This window comes from Giraffa tippelskirchi, chromosome 3, assembly GCF_054371585.1.
Source record: "Giraffa tippelskirchi isolate mGirTip1 chromosome 3, T2T-mGirTip1v1.2.pri, whole genome shotgun sequence".
NCBI classification, from domain to species: Eukaryota; Metazoa; Chordata; class Mammalia; order Artiodactyla; family Giraffidae; genus Giraffa; species Giraffa tippelskirchi.
In genome coordinates, this window is record NC_137277.1 from 52642763 (window position 1) to 52658739 (window position 15977).

General features: G+C 36.4%; 1 protein-coding gene across 4 annotated transcripts in view; it reads right to left on the bottom strand.

Annotated features, from left to right (window-relative positions):
• GDPD1 (glycerophosphodiester phosphodiesterase domain containing 1) overlaps positions 1–15977 on the bottom strand; it is a 50084-nt gene that overhangs the window by 18954 nt on the left and 15153 nt on the right. For all 4 annotated transcript variants that reach the window (XM_081585080.1, XM_081585079.1, XM_081585083.1 and 1 more), the window contains exons 2-3: positions 12653–12695; positions 367–502 (exon numbers count right to left, since the gene is read on the bottom strand). In XM_081585080.1, coding sequence (XP_081441206.1) covers positions 367–502; positions 12653–12695 — 179 coding nt within the window. The remainder of the gene's footprint in view (positions 1–366; positions 503–12652; positions 12696–15977) is intronic.

The window sequence follows — 15977 nt, forward strand, 5'->3', positions numbered from 1 at the left end:
GGTTTTTTCCTAGTTCATATATATAATTCATATATATATAATATGTTCATATTATAATAACTAGTTCATATGTATAATCTGAATCAAATAAATTGTAGAATACTTGCAACAAGTTGCACTTCAGTAGTTTTACATTTGAGGGCTTCAGTAATTTTGTTGAAATATTTATGAAAATAAGTCTTCACAAATGTATGTAATGAATACACATTTTCACTGGAAGTCAGAATAGTTTTTTAAGTTTCCTTTGACATTCATTAATCTTTAACTTTTTTTATTATTTACTGAAGCACTATCTGGCACTTAATGTTTTAAAAAATCTTATTAAAATACCTATTAGTTATTAGTTTATCATGCATTTTTACTTACACAGTACTTGAGATCAGAGATGTTTACATTGATCCCTGTTGATCTCTTTAGGTTCTCATCATGTGACACTACAACTTGCTCATCTTTTGTGATATGGCAATCCAATTCCAACATATCAGTTCCAATTGTAACTGCGCTGAAGAAATACAAAGAAAAATAATGACATTCTGAAACATAAGCAAACATTTAGGTTATATACATTAGATGAAAAAGATCAGAGTGACATCAAAATAGCAGAAAACCCCATAATACTAAAATTTCTCCTAAAGATTATTATTCATTATGAATAACTGATATGAAAATATTCTAAGTGAACTTAGAATAAATAAGAGACTCATGTTGCCTCCTTTCCATAACAAGCAATCCCTAATTTTGGCAACCCAAAATAAGGAAAAGGCTTCCCTGGTGGCTCAGTGGTAAAGAACCTGCCTGCCAAGGCAGGAGACGCATGTTTGATCCCTGGGTCAGGAAGCTTCCACGGAGAAGGAAATGGCAACCCACTCCAGTATTCTTGACTGGGAAATCCCATGGACAGAGGAGCCTGGTGAGCTATAGTTCATGGGGTTTCAAAAGAGTTGGCTATGACTTAGTGACTAAACAACAACAATACAAATATAAAGGAAAGAACACTGGACCAGAAGTTGAGATTTGGGTACCAGTTCCTACTTCACTATGAACTTGCTGTGTAACTCTGGGTGGGTAAATGCCCCTCTCTGGGCCTGTATTTCCACATCTATAAAATGAAAGCTTAAAGAACAGAAAAGGATGCCCACTTCAGCCACTTAAATTCGGCATAGGATCAGAAACTCTATCAGGGAAATTAAGCAAGAAAAAAAAAAAGCACCAAAATTGGAAAAGAAGAAGTAAATTTATCAATATCTGCAGATGACAAAGTCTCATATGTAGATAAAAAGGTTCTACACACTACTGTCAGAACTAAAAAAAAAAACCCAGTAAATTTTAATACAAAACAAAAACACAAAAATCACTTTTATTTTAGTACACTAAGAATGAAAATCTGAAAAAGAAATTGTGAAACAGTTTCATTTGTAACAGCATCAAAAAGAATACAAACTTAGGAATTCACTAAAGAGGTGAAAAGCTTGTATGTTGGGGTTCTTTAATGGACTGGAACCTGGTGGTACGGAGTCCGATGATAAGAAAGGAAAAGAAAGAAGGAAGAAAAGAGGCTGATATTCTCTGGTTTACAAAGAGCGTCAATGTAACTCTAAGGCAAAGAGTTAGCACCGTCAATGTAGGCTCAGGGCGCCCTCTCGAGGAGGTCTTGAAAGCACGAGGAAGTAAGTAGACACAGTGGACCCCTGTGCTCCATAGAAGCAGCCTGAATGAGAAAGAGACAGAGAGAGAAATGAAGAAAGACACCGGGACCAATGTTCTGATGGAACAAGGGCGTTTATTCAATATATTGTGGGCATATATACTGTCTTACAAGATCGCTTTTCTCAGTAGAGATAAGGATCAAAAATCTTACAAGTAACCCAGGAAACATGAGGCTAGAATCAATCTCAAAGAGGAGGGGTTATAAATAGTTACTTTCCATATCAGAAGGGAAGAGAGTTGTAAATGGTTACTTTTCACTGTATGGAAAAGCTAACGAAGGAGATGCATAGATTCCTATTATTCCTGGGAACCGCCTGTGGCTCCTCTCACTCCTGCGTTCAGGAGCTAATAAGGAACAGAGGATTTATGCAAGACCGAAAAGAGCACACAGGAAGCCTCCTGTTAAATGCTTCCTGACACTTGTACAATGAAAACTACAAAACACTGTCGAAAGAAATTAAAGAAGATATAAATAAATGCACAGACACCCCATGTTCATGGACTGGAACACTTAATATTGTTAAGATGTAAATACTACATTGATCTACAGATTTAATGCAACCCTTATCAAAATTTCAATGATTTTTTTGCAGAAATAGAAAATCCATCCTAAAATCCATATGGAAGCTCAAGGAAGCGCAAATAGCCAAAACAATCTTGAAAAAGAACAAAGTTGGAAGACTCACACTTTCTAATTTCAAACTTACTACAAAGCTTCAAAACAATGTGGTACTGGCATAGAGACAACATACAGACCAACAGAAGACAGAGTCTAGAAATCTTTGCAGATACGGCCAAATGACTTTTGACAAGGATGCAAAGACTATTCAATAGGGAAAGGGCAGTCATTTCAACAAATGGTGTTGAGAAAACTGGATATTCACACGTGAAAGAATAAATGTGAATTCTTACTTAAAACCATATCCAAAAATAAACTCAAAATGAATCAAAGATCTAACTGTAAGACCTAAAGTGGAAAAAAAAACTCAAGAAGAAAACATACAGAAAAAGCTTCACTGAATTGGACTTGGCAATGACTTATTGGATATGACACCAAAAGCACAGGCAACAAAATTAAAAATAGACAAATTGAGTTTCTTCAAAATTTTAAAAGTCTGTGCATCAAAGGACATCAACAGACTAAAAAGGCAACTCATAGAATGGGAAAATCACCTATCTTTATCTGATAAAGAATTAACATCTACAATACACACAGAATTCCTAAAATGAAACAACAAGAAAAACAATCAGAGTAAAAAATGAATAGACATTCTGCAAAGATGTATCAATAAGCACATGAAAAGATGCTCAACATCATTAATCATTAGAGAAATGTAATCAAAATACTTCACTCCCATTCAAATAGCTATTAAAAGAAAAGGGAAGGAAGGAAGAGAGGGAAAGAAAAACAAATGCCACAATATTGACAATCCTTGCAGACATTATGATAGGTGAACAAAAGCAAAAATACAAATACTTTTTGATTCTACTTATACAAGGTACCTAGGAAAGTTTATTTAACAAAGTATAATGGTGATTATTTCAAATGCTAAAAGATGATGTTCTTAAAGTGCTAAACTCAATATGCCAGAAAATTTGGAAAACTCAGCAGCAACCACAGGACTGGAAAAGGTCAGTTTTCATTCCAATCCCAAAGAAGGGCAATGCCAAAGAATGTTCAAACTACCACAGTTGTACTCATTTCACACGTTAGGAAGATAATGCTCAAAATCCTTCAAGCTAGGTTTCAGCAGTACATGAACTGAGACCTTCCAGACATACAAGTTGGGTTTAGAAAAGGCAGAGGAACCAGAGATCAAATTGCCAACATCCATGGGATCATAGACAAAACAAGGGAATTCCAGAAAAACATCTACTTCTGCTTCAATGACTACGTTAAAGCCTTTGTGTGGATCATGACAAACTGTGGAAAATTCTTGAAGAGACAAGAATCCCAGACCATCTTGCCTGTCTCCTGAAGCCTGTATGCAGGGCGAGAAGCATCAGTTAGACCTGGACATGGAACAACGGACTGGTTCAAAATTGGGAAAGGAGTACATCAAGGCTGTATACTGTCACCCTGCTTATTTAACTTATATTGAGAGTATATCATGTGAAATGCCAGGCTGGATGACTCACAGAAGCTGGAATGAAGACTGCTGGGAGAAATATCAGTAACCCAGACAGGCAGATGACACCACTCTAGTAACAGAAAGCAAAAAGGAACTAAAGAATTTCTTGATGAAGCTGAAAGAGGAGAGTGAAAAAGTTAGCTTAAAACTGAACATTCAAAAAATGAAGATCATGGCATCCGGTTGTATCACTTCATGGCAAATAGGGAAAAAAATGGAAACAGTGACAGACTTTATTTTCTTGGGCTCCAAAATCACTGAGGACAGTAACTGCAGCCATGAAATTAAGATGCCTGCTACTTGGAAGAAAAGCTATGACAAACCTAGACTGCATATCAAAAAGCAGAGAAATCACTTTGCTGACAAAGCTCTATATAGTCAAAGTTATGGTTTTTCCAGTAGTCACGTGCAGATGTGAGAGCTGGACCATAAAGAAGGCCGAGTGCCGAAGAATTGATGCTTTCGAACTGTGGTGCTGGAGAAGACTCTTGAGAGTCCCTTGGACAGCAAGGAGATCAAACCAGACAATCCTAAGGGAAATGAACCCTGAATATTCATTGGAAGGACTGATGCTGAAGTTGAAGCTCCAATACTTTAGCCACCTGATGCAAAGAATTAATTCACTGGAAAAGACCCTGATGCTGGGAAAGATTGAAGGCAAGAAAAGGAGGCGACAGAGGATGAGATGGTTGGATGGCATCACTGACTCAAGTGGTCATGAGTTTGAGCAAACTCTGAGAGACAGTGAAGGATAGGGAAGCCTAGCACACTGCAGTCCATGGGATCTCAAAGAATCAGACACGACTGAGCAACTGAACAACAACAATGGTGGTAACCAGGGCTGTGGGGCGAGGAGGTTGGGGAGTTATTAAACGGGTACAGAGTTTTAATATGATATGATTAAAAAGTTCTGGAGACAAAAGGTACAAACTTCTAGATATAAGATGAATACGTACTAGGGATGTAATGTATAGCATAATGACTACAGCTAACTGTTGTGATGATATACAGCAAAACTGTTGAGAGTAAATCCTAAGAGTTCTTTTCACAAGGAGAATTTTTTCCTTTACTCTTTTTATTGTATCGATAAGAGAGGATGAATGTTAGCTGAACCTATTGTGGTAGTCATTTCACAATATATGTAAATTAAATCATCATGTTGTATGCCTTAAACTTATACAGTGATTGTATGTCACTCATTTCTCAAAAAAACTGAAAAAAAAATTTTGTAGAAATGGATACTGGTGATGGTTGTATAACAATGTTATATACTTAATGCCACTGAACTGTACACTTAAAAATGGTTAAGATGGAAACTTTCATGTACATTTTACCATGATAAAACAAAAATATTTTAATTGTCTTTCAAAAAAGAAAAAACTTGAAAAGATCAGAACAGATAATTGCTAAGGTTTCTTTCCGCCTAAGATCTTATGACTGATACAGAGGGTATAGCACAGTGGTTAAGAGAACAAACATTGAAAAGACAAAAAAAAAGGTAAATATGTGAGGTGATGGATGTGTTAATTAACTTGGTGAGAATCCTTTCACAATGTATACACACTTATCATTCATCACATTGTGACACTCTAAATACATTAAAATGTTGTCAATTATACTTCAATAAAGCTGGAAAAAAAAAAAAAAGCACAGACAAGGGAGCCTGCATTCAAATTCTGGCTCTGCCACTTATGTGGGCAGTTATTTAGCTTCTCTTTGTTTATTTGCAAAACAGTGATAACATTAGCTCTCTACACCTCCTTCCCACCTTGCTCCTACACTCCAAGCAGCCCCATGCTCTAAGTATTTCTTTTGCCTGAAATGTCTTTCATAGAAAAACAACATACAATAAAATAACAGACACATGCTTGAACAGGCACTTCTCAAGTGAGAACTTCTAACTGGCCAGTAAGTTTATGAACAGGTGTTCAACATGAAAATTCCACAGGGAAATGGAAATTAAAACCACAATGCGGCAGCACTATATACCCAACAGAATGCCTAAAATTAAAAGGAATGACAATGTTAGTAAGACAGTGGTGCAACTGGAACTCTCATACATTGCTGATGGGAGTGTAGTTGGTAAAATCCTTTGAAAAATATCCAGCTACCCTATGACACCTCTGGAGAAAGGAATGGCAATCTGCTCCAGTGTTCTTGCCCGGAGAATTCCATGGACAGGGAGGCCTGGTGGGCTATAGTCCATGGGGTCGCAAGGAGTTGGACACGACTGAGCAACTTAACACACACACACACATACCCTATGACACAGCAATTCAACTTCTGCTAAGTGTAGATGAACTCATTTGACCATTAAAAAAACATGTACAGGATTATTTCACACCTCATGGGTGAATTTTACAGATATAAACTGAAAGAAAGAAAAGCCAAAGACAAAAGTATAAATACTGTATGATTACATTTATGTTATCAGGAACAGAAAAAAGTCAATCGATTGTAACAGAAATTAAAATAATGGTTATCTAGGGGAAAGGAGTACAGACTGGGAGAGGCCACAGGGGTGCCCTCAGAGGTGCTAGAAATGTTCTATACTTTTATTTGGGTGGTGATCACAAGGGTGTGTATATGTATATTAAAATTACTTGGGTTTGTGTACTTAAAAGATTTGTGCATATTACCAAAGGTAAATTATACACACTACAATAACAGTTTAAATAACAGTTTTTAAAAAATATTTATTTATTTGGCTGTGCTGGGTCTTATTAATACCTGCAGCTTGTGGATCTTGTTTCCCCACCAGGGACTGAACCTGGGCCTCCTGCACTGGGAACAGGGATTCTTAACCACTGGACCACCAAGGAAGTCCCACAATAACAGTTTTTTAAAAGTCTTTCTTTTTCCCCTTGTCTGCTAACTCTTACTTGTTCTTTAGGTGTAAACTAAGACACCAGCACTTCAGGATACCTTCCCTAATCCTGCCCTCCCTGCACCCCAGAATGGATTTTGTAGCCTATTTACCAATTATTTGCCAAATTGCCAGGCTTCCTGTACCACCTATGTTTACTAACACAGAGTATCTACAGCACTCTTTTGAATATACCTATTTATCTTCCCCTACTTGCCCAATTAGACAGAAAGGGTTTCTGGACCATGGCTCGTTTACTGTTGCATTCCTAGTGCCTTGGCACAGGGCTGCTCACAGCATGTACTCCATAAGTACTGAACTAATAAATGAAGAGACAGCTCTCTGTATATGTCAAAAGCACAGATGACATTTTCAAGATGAAAGAAAAAGTAAATGTAGGTGGGGCAGGGAGAGAGTTTTAGGAAAAAAAAACCTTTTCTTTTTTAAAATCCAGCAATGGAAAGAATAAGAGCTGAGTGAGCAGAGAGAGAAAGCAGGAAGGAGAAAATGTAGAAGTAGGTAAATTACAGTTTGTATAATATATTCCCATACATTTAAATTGTTTCCCAGTGTTTGCACATAAGGTCATGTCACTACAACTAGATACTAAATTCCTAGTGAGGAAGGGTATCTGTTCCATATTTTCCAGCATTCACAATGTTGGGTATGTTGCAGGTAATCACACATTTCTAAATGAGCAGAACGAAGCTATGTTTTGGTTATCAATATCCAACTAGTACCTAAATGTTCATCAATGATGATCCATTGTTGTTGTTCAGTCGCCTAGTCATGTCTGACTCTTTGTGACCCCCATGGACTGCAGCAGGCCAGGCCTCCCTGTCCCTCACCATCTCTCAGAGTTTGCCCAAGTTCATTTTCATTGCATTGGTGATGCCGTCCAGCCATCTCATCCTCTGAAGCCCTCTTCTCCTTCTACCCTCAATCTTTCCCAGCATCATGGACCTTTCCAATGAGTCGTCTGTTAGCATCAGATGGCCAAACCACTGGAGCCTCAGCTTCAGTATCAGTCCATAGTGATGATCCAAAGCCACAGTGAATTGTTTAGTCGCTAAGTCATGTCCGACTCTTTTTGCATCCCTATGGGCTGAAGCCTGCCAGGCTCCTCTGTCCATGGGATTTCCCAAACAAGAATACTGGAGTGAATTGCCATTTCCTTCTCCAGGGAAATCTTCCCAACCCAGGGATCAAACCCGTGTCTCTTGTGTCTCCTGCACTGTCAGGTGGATTCTTTATCATAGAGCCACCTTGGGAAGCCCTAGTGAGCATCATACATCAAAGAATAAAGCATTCACATGGAATGGCATTGTAGATATCTAAACGAAAAAAAAGTAGGCATGGTATGATCCCACTGATGTAAAATGAAGTGTGTATGTATGTATGTATACACTTTATATGCCTGACAAAATTTATCTTTGGAGCCAACTACTTGAGAATTGTCTTACTTGATCTACCTCTGATAATCCAACCCCATCAGCATCCCACTCCAGAAGAACCAATGGCCACTTGCTGCTGTGGGCCAAAGTCTCACACTGCTCCCCTATTTCTTAAATAATCTTCCTTTTTAGTGCTCTGATTATCACCAGCTGTTAAGAGAAAAACACACCTGGCTCATTAATGTAATTCTTACTAAGACAGTAAATAACTGTTAACCATATGTGTCCTCTTCTAAAGAACATCCACCTTTGAAAAAGACTGTTTGCAATTGTGTGTTTGCTAGAACCACAGATGTGTAAAAATTAAATCTAAAAATAGGCAAAAATAGGTTTTAGGTTGGTTAAAGTATTTTTCTATATTTTAAATTTTCCTTAAATATTGTTATACTGTGTATAGCTTTTAACTTTGTTTTTTTTTTTTAAGAATAAAAGGAGACTTCCCTGGTGGTACAATGGATGGGAATCTGCCTGCCAGGGTAAAAGCAGGGGTTGTCTATATTTTCCTGTATTTAAATCTGTATTTCCCTGTATTTAAAAATACCTATACATATTACCTAAGAAATCTAAGTATGAAGTTTGCCTTTAGGTGAAATGTTGGCTATTTTTAGAAATGTTTAGGAATTATACAAAAAATATTTATTTATTGTATGCTTACCTTTTATTAAGCTAATAATCAAAAATTTAGAGCAACAGTAAGTGTATCTAGGACAATCTGTAAATTATTCTAATAAAGTCATCTCAAATTTGATACACAAATAGCTGGAACACAGCGAGAAAAGAAAACTATTTTTTTTTTTATCACTTTAGCCTTCAAACTTTCCCACAAATAACAATATGTATCTACTTCAACTGAAACACCAGACATTTTATAGCTGAATTTCTGATAAGCTGATGACAAACACAGAAGAAAGTTAGGGAAGGCAAGATTTCAATATTTCTGGAAAAAGAAAAGAAAAATTCTAGCTCTAAAAGAAGTGAAATTACTTCAAATTCCACATAAACAATGCGTCAAAACCTACAACAGACTCTGTTAAAGAACTTATTTGAATCTCATGTTATTCCTCAAAACATTGAGGTTATATTATTCCCACTTCAGAGATGAGATAATTAGTATTGTATTAATTAGACATTCTAAAAAATTTTATCATGAGAATCAGGTCACCAATTAATTACTTTGCTTGTCTGCCAACTTATGCTTCCAGCTATTGCTAATACAATTTGCTTCTTTCTTTTACCATTCATATTAATACCACAGGGATCAAACTGTCCTATGGGTATTCACAACAGCAGCCTGGTTTAATAACCTAGATTTATTAGCTCTTAAGAACCACACTTCACATACTCAAGGGTTTATTGGCTCTGTGTGTGTGAGTGTGTGTGTCTATCTTTGTAGTACAATTTTTTAGTTTTTGGTTCCATGCTTATTATAAATGGGGTTCTGCCTCTAACTTCTGTTAACAGCCTGCTTTGTCCCTGAGTGCTCCATTCCATATACCATTCAGTAATTGGCTAGTGAGAGCCTATTAGTACCAGAGCTAGATTTAGGGACTAAGATCAATAAGGAAGATTCTTGTTCTCAAAGAATCCCAGAAGAGCCATATTCATAACTTAAGAAAGAAAGAAAGTGAAGTCGCTCAGCTGTGTCCGACTCTTTGTGACCCCATGGACTGTAGCCTGCCAGGCTCCTCCATCCATGGAATTTTCCAGGCAAGGATACTGGAGTGGGTTGCCATTTCCTTCTCCAATTCATAACTTAAGGTGTCTGTAAAATCAGTTTTAAAATTTATTTATTTACTTCTTTTTTGGCTGCACCGGGTCTTCATTGCTGCATGCGGGCTTTCACTAGTTGTGGCGAGTGGGCTCAGTAGCTACGGTGTGTGGGCTTGGTTGCCCTGTGGCATGTGGAATCTTCCTGGACCAGGGATCAAATCTGTGTCCCCTGCATTGGCAGGCAGATTATTATCCACTGCACTACCTGGGAAGTCCATGAAATTATTTTACAAGCCAGATTAAATAACTTTTTATAAACTGTGAAATATAATTATTTCTCTTTGTCAGTACTAATTACTTCTTTAGCCCTACTATAATATAATAAACATATAATGAATTAATTTTCCATATACTCTTAAGGTCCTTTCAGTTTTCTAGATGTAGCTTGTCCACATAACCTCACATTTTAACCTCAAACACTTCACATTTTTAAAAGGAGCTTCTTCCTTTCCACCAAATGATAGCTTTTCTAGTCCTGATATCCTTTCAACTTTCTGATTAATTTTAACCAGGCTTTCCATACCAACTATTTATACTTTCTTTAATATCATCTTTACCTCCATGTCATAATATACATGCTTTTTCAATATACATAGATATCAATATATAAATAAGATTTAAATATATGTAACAAATAAGATCTAAGTTTTAGCTGCTCATTGTATTTTCACTATTTCTTCTTCAACTACTTATCCTACCAAGGATAAACCATACTTAAGCACAGTGTCTGTCTTTTGCCAATTATGGATTATAACTTTATCTTTTTAGCATACAATACTTTGAAAACAGTATGAGTAAACAGTTTTTTCTTGTTGTTCATGAAGTAGGTATATTTTCAAAAAACCTTTCTAAGTGTCCTAGCAGTTAAATAAATAGAATATTTATAAATGAAAGTACAATTATAAAAAGTACTTATTGACAGTATACTGACGCATAAGACAAAACGAAACAAAAACCCAAATCATTACTACCACCACCACCACCACCATAAAAAATATTTTTTTAAGTTTAAAATTAAAGCCTATTTGATTTAGGTTTTATATAAATTCCAAAGTCAGTTAGCAAACAGCCATACAATAGAAGAGTTAAACAGCCTTAATATATGGAAGAGGTGCTTTCTTCTTTTAAAGTACCAGAAAAACATCCAAAAAACTAAAGTTATAGAAAATACCACATGATAGAGAAGGCTGTGTGGTACTTTTCAATAGTTACTGCTTGAACAAAACAATATAAAAACAAACTGCTTGAAGTTTGAAGGAAATGAAATGTATCCAGCAGGTAAAAATCATCTAAATTAGGTATTCTTTGAATATCAAAACATTTTTCAGGGAATCAAAATCTTCAAAGATAAAAAAATATTTGTGCTATCCTTAGAAATAATGTATTATACAAATGCATCATCCTTATAAACAGTTTATTATACAACTCAGTGTCTTAATTTCATAAATAAGAGTGGCTGGTAAAGATTTAGCGAAAAAATACGGAGAAAAACTTACAAAATAACGTACTTTTACAGAGAGAATGCTAAAACCACTCAGTCATGAACAGTTTTTCCCCCAAGTAAAATATATCACTATATCACAGGCAAAAAATATCTGATAAATGATAGTTAATGTAGGTGTGTATGGGTGTGTATATGTGTGTGAATCACAGTGAAAATAGTTCACATAAAATTAAATATATATTTTGTTGCAGGAGCTAGCTACATAATCTCAGTAGAGAAGATAAAGTAATTTATATTATTCTGCTTCACCATCAGTGACAGGAGGAAAGAATTTGCATTTTAGAGCTGTAAGAGACTTGAGATTACAGTCAAAAGGCATCATATTTTAGAGCAGGAAGAATAAGCAATGACGAATATAGGAGGATAGGATTTAGACAAAACGACTATGGAAAAGCAATGCCTTGGGGCCCAGTAACAGGAAAAAGACTCTCTCAAGTGTCTCTGAATGATGAGAAACACAACTAAACCTTAAGCCAAGTTATCCTGATTTATTAGCCCCAATTGTGTACATAAAAATGGTTAAAAATTATATAAGAAAATATTTTCCTTAGTAAATACGGATAGCAATGTTTTTCACGGGGGTTAAATTACCATGTTTCCTGTCTTATTTTTCAGGGAAAAGAAAACAGTGTTCTCAGCATTACCACAGACTGACGATAAACTTTTACTTTAAGACCAAGAACAAGGTAGCAATCAGCTTTCGTTCTTGTCTCTCCTGCTGCGTCTCTGTGAGGTGCTCTAAAAGATCTCCCTGGGAAATATGAATAATTCAAAACCTGGAAAAAATAATTTACCTTATTTTTTAAAAAATAAGATCAATTACTCCTAAGGCTTCAAAGAAGAAAGACCAGATAACAGGTTCAGGTCTGTGGAAGAATTACTGAGTAGACACATAATCCTACACATAAACAAGAGCCAATGTAACAGTGTTTTCCTTTTCTCTTTCTCTCCGAGACTAATTAGCATTATGCACAGTATGTGCCTTGTTACAAACGTCTTCTTTCAGCTCTGGCACTACAGTCCCAAAACTCAACTCTAGTTTTTCAGTTAAGCAGAAGCCAAACACTTGTTGGAACACTTCAGACTAACTAAAAAAAAAAAAAGATTTTAATAAAACAGAAACAACTATCACAAGTGGATGCTACATGTATACTATCCTTACTCTGTGAATCATCACTTTAATGCTAAGCTGTAAAAGAATGCCTTTTTATATACTTACTGTTGAAAGGCTGCCATTGTATTCTCCAAATTTTCTCCAGCACCTGTGAAAACATTAAATTGAAGCTAATTTGAATATTTTACTTTTCCCAAAATTCACCTTATATAAGATATTTCAATTAATCATATGTTTGGTACATTTGAGGTAGATATTACAAATGTTTTAAAGAATGTAATGGTATATTGCATCGTTTTTAGGGGCACCAGGAAGAATCAGGGCTTCCCAAGTGGTTTGGTGGTAAACAATCCACCTGCCAATGCAGGAGATGCAGGTTTGATCCCTAGGTCGGGAAGATACCCTGGAGGAGGAAATGGCAACCCACTCCAGTATTCTTGCCTGGGAAATCCCATGGACAGAGGAGCCTGGCTGGTTACAGTCCATGGGGTCACAAAGAGTCAGACACAACTTAGTGACTGAGCTAAGCATAGCACAGCACAGGAAGAATCAAAGATCAAAACACACTCACAGCAAGCAGGAGGGTTAGAAGAACCAAAACAATTTTTAAGTGCGTTAAACAGTACATTAAAAATATGCATCCTTAAAATAAGTAAATTAATTTAAAAAATATGCATCATAACTAATGGCATTAGATTCAATGAAATAGTGAATATTCAGTAAAACTAAAAGATTACTGCATTGTTATTACTACTCCCTATTATAGTAACTGGTGCTTCTATTTACTGAAGTAATAAGTAATACTGAAATTACAAAAAAGGACATAGATAAGAAGTATCTAATTGCCTCTTTTAGCTAATATGATATACTCAGTTCAGTTCAGTTCAGTTGCTCAGTTGTGTCTGACTCTTTGCGACGCCATGAATTGCAGCACACCAGGCGTCTCTGTCTATCACCAACTCCTGGAGTCCACCCAAACTCATGTCCATCGAGTCGGTGATGCCATCCAGCCATCTCATCCTCTGTTGTCCCCTTCTCCTCCTGCCCACAATCCTTCCCAGCATCAGGGTCTTTTCAAATGAGTCAACTCTTCACATGAGGTGGCCAAAGTATTGGAGTTTCAGTTTCAATATCAGTCCTTCCAATGAACAACCAGGACTGATCTCCTTTAGGATGGACTGGTTGGATCTCCTTGCAGTCCAAAGGACTCTCAAAAGTCTTCTCCAACACCACAGTTCAAAAGCATCCATTCTTCGGCACTCAGCTTTCTTCACAGTCCAACTCTCACATACATACATGACTACTGGTAAAACCATAGCCTTGACTAGATGGACCTTTGTTGGCAAAGTAATGTCTCTGCTTTTTAATACGCTATCTAGGTTGGTCATAACTTTCCTTCCAAGGAGTAAGTGTCTTTTAATTTCATGGCTGCAGTCACCATCAGCAGTGATTCTGGAGCCCCCCAAAATAAAGCCTGTCACTGTTTCCACTGTTTCCCCATCTACTTCCCATGAAGTGATGGGACCAGATGCCATGATCTTAGTTTTCTGAATGTTGAGCTTTAAGCCAACTTTTTCACTCTCCTCTTTCACTTTCATCAAGAGGCTCTTTAGTTCTTCTTTGCTTTCTGCCATAAGGGTGGTGTCATCCCCATATCTGAGGTTATTGATATTTCTCCTGGCAATCTTGATTCCAGCTTGTGCTTCATCCTGCCCAGTGTTTCTCATGCATATAAGTTAAATAAGCAGGGTGACAATATACAGCCTTGAAGTACTCCTTCTCCTATTTGGAACCAGTCTGTTGTTCCATGTCCAGTTCTGACTGTTGCTTCCTGACCTGCATACAGGTTTCTTAAGAGGCAGGTCAGGTGGTCTGGTAGTCCCATCTCTTTCAGAATTGTCCACAGTTTATTGTGATCCACACAGTCAAAGGCTTTGGCATAGTCAATAAAGCAGAAATAGACGTTTTTCTGGAACTCTCTTGCTTTTACTATGATCCAGCGATGTTGGCAATCTGATCTCTGGTTCCTCTGCCTTTTCTAAAACCAACTTGAACATATGATATACTAGGGTGGACTCAATTAGCATAAAATATGCAAGCCATAAGTTTTTAGATATTTTAAAACTAAAAGATTTTGGTATTACTAAATGATTAATGGAATGAACAGGAAAAATACTTTGCAAATATTTTTCCAAATATTTTGGAAAAACAGCCAGTTTTTTCTTAGCAAAAATAAGCACTTCAAGTTTACGGTACTGTTCAAGTAACAGCATTACAATGTTTTATATACAATAACATCTGAACATAGTTGCAAAGGTATTCAATTTTTCTTCTTTTATATTGTTAGATTATATTTTTATCATAACCTAATTAATAATGAACAGAAACATAAAGTATGAAGAAATAAATATATTAACTTAATGCTCTAAAAATTCTATCAATGTGGCAGAGAGAAAGGGACACCCATGTGAAAAAAGGCTCTTTGACTTTAGGTTCACTTTTGAAGAGTTGAGGCATAACAGAAGACAAATGAACCAAATCTAGAAAATAAAGTTTTTTTTCCAAAGTAAGTGGTCTTTTTGAGGTTAACTGATTTTTAAAAGTCCCGTCAGTGCCTATCTTAGTCAAAAACTATGGAAATATGTCATACACAGGTAATATTCAAGAACAAAGCACTCAAGAATACCACCAAAAAGAAAAAAATGCTTATTTGTAGATTAGGTTAAACTACTGACTGCTTGTTGTGACAGAAAGCAAGCAAGTTAATAGGACACAGAAGCCAATTTGAAAGAGCTCTCACTGGCCAAACCTGAGACAATGTCAGAATCAAAATGATGACAGTAACAGACTTTAAACCACTGAACAAAATAGGATATTCTGAACCCATTTTAATAAATGGACTTAAAGTCTGATAAGGAATGGGGTGTTTGCTGCTGCTGCTGCTAAATCGCGTCAGTCGTGTCTGACTCTGTGCGACCCCACAGACGGCAGCCCACCAGGCTCCGCCGTCCCTGGGATTCTCGAGGCAAGAATACTGGAGTGGGTTGCCATTTCCTTCTCCAATGCATGAAAGTGAAAAGTGAAAAATGGGGTGTTTATGTAGGTTTAAAGTACTTTCCTACAAAAATATTAATTACAAAGAGAAAAAGAGTAACTTCACAATGTAAGTCTGGCATCTACCACTTTCACTAAGTGATCAAAGTCATCATTATTAGTTCTTTCAAGCTGACTTTTGTGTTCTTTTAATTTCCTTGCCTTTGAGTACAATAAACAATCAGTATGGGAATTCCCTGGTGATCCAATAGTTAAGACACTGAGATTTCACTGCCTAGGGTGCAGAACTAAGTTTCTGCAAGCTGCACATTGCAGCTTAAAAAAAAAATTCACAAATCAAATTATTATCAGTTATTTCCAGCAGTTGAGGTCAGAA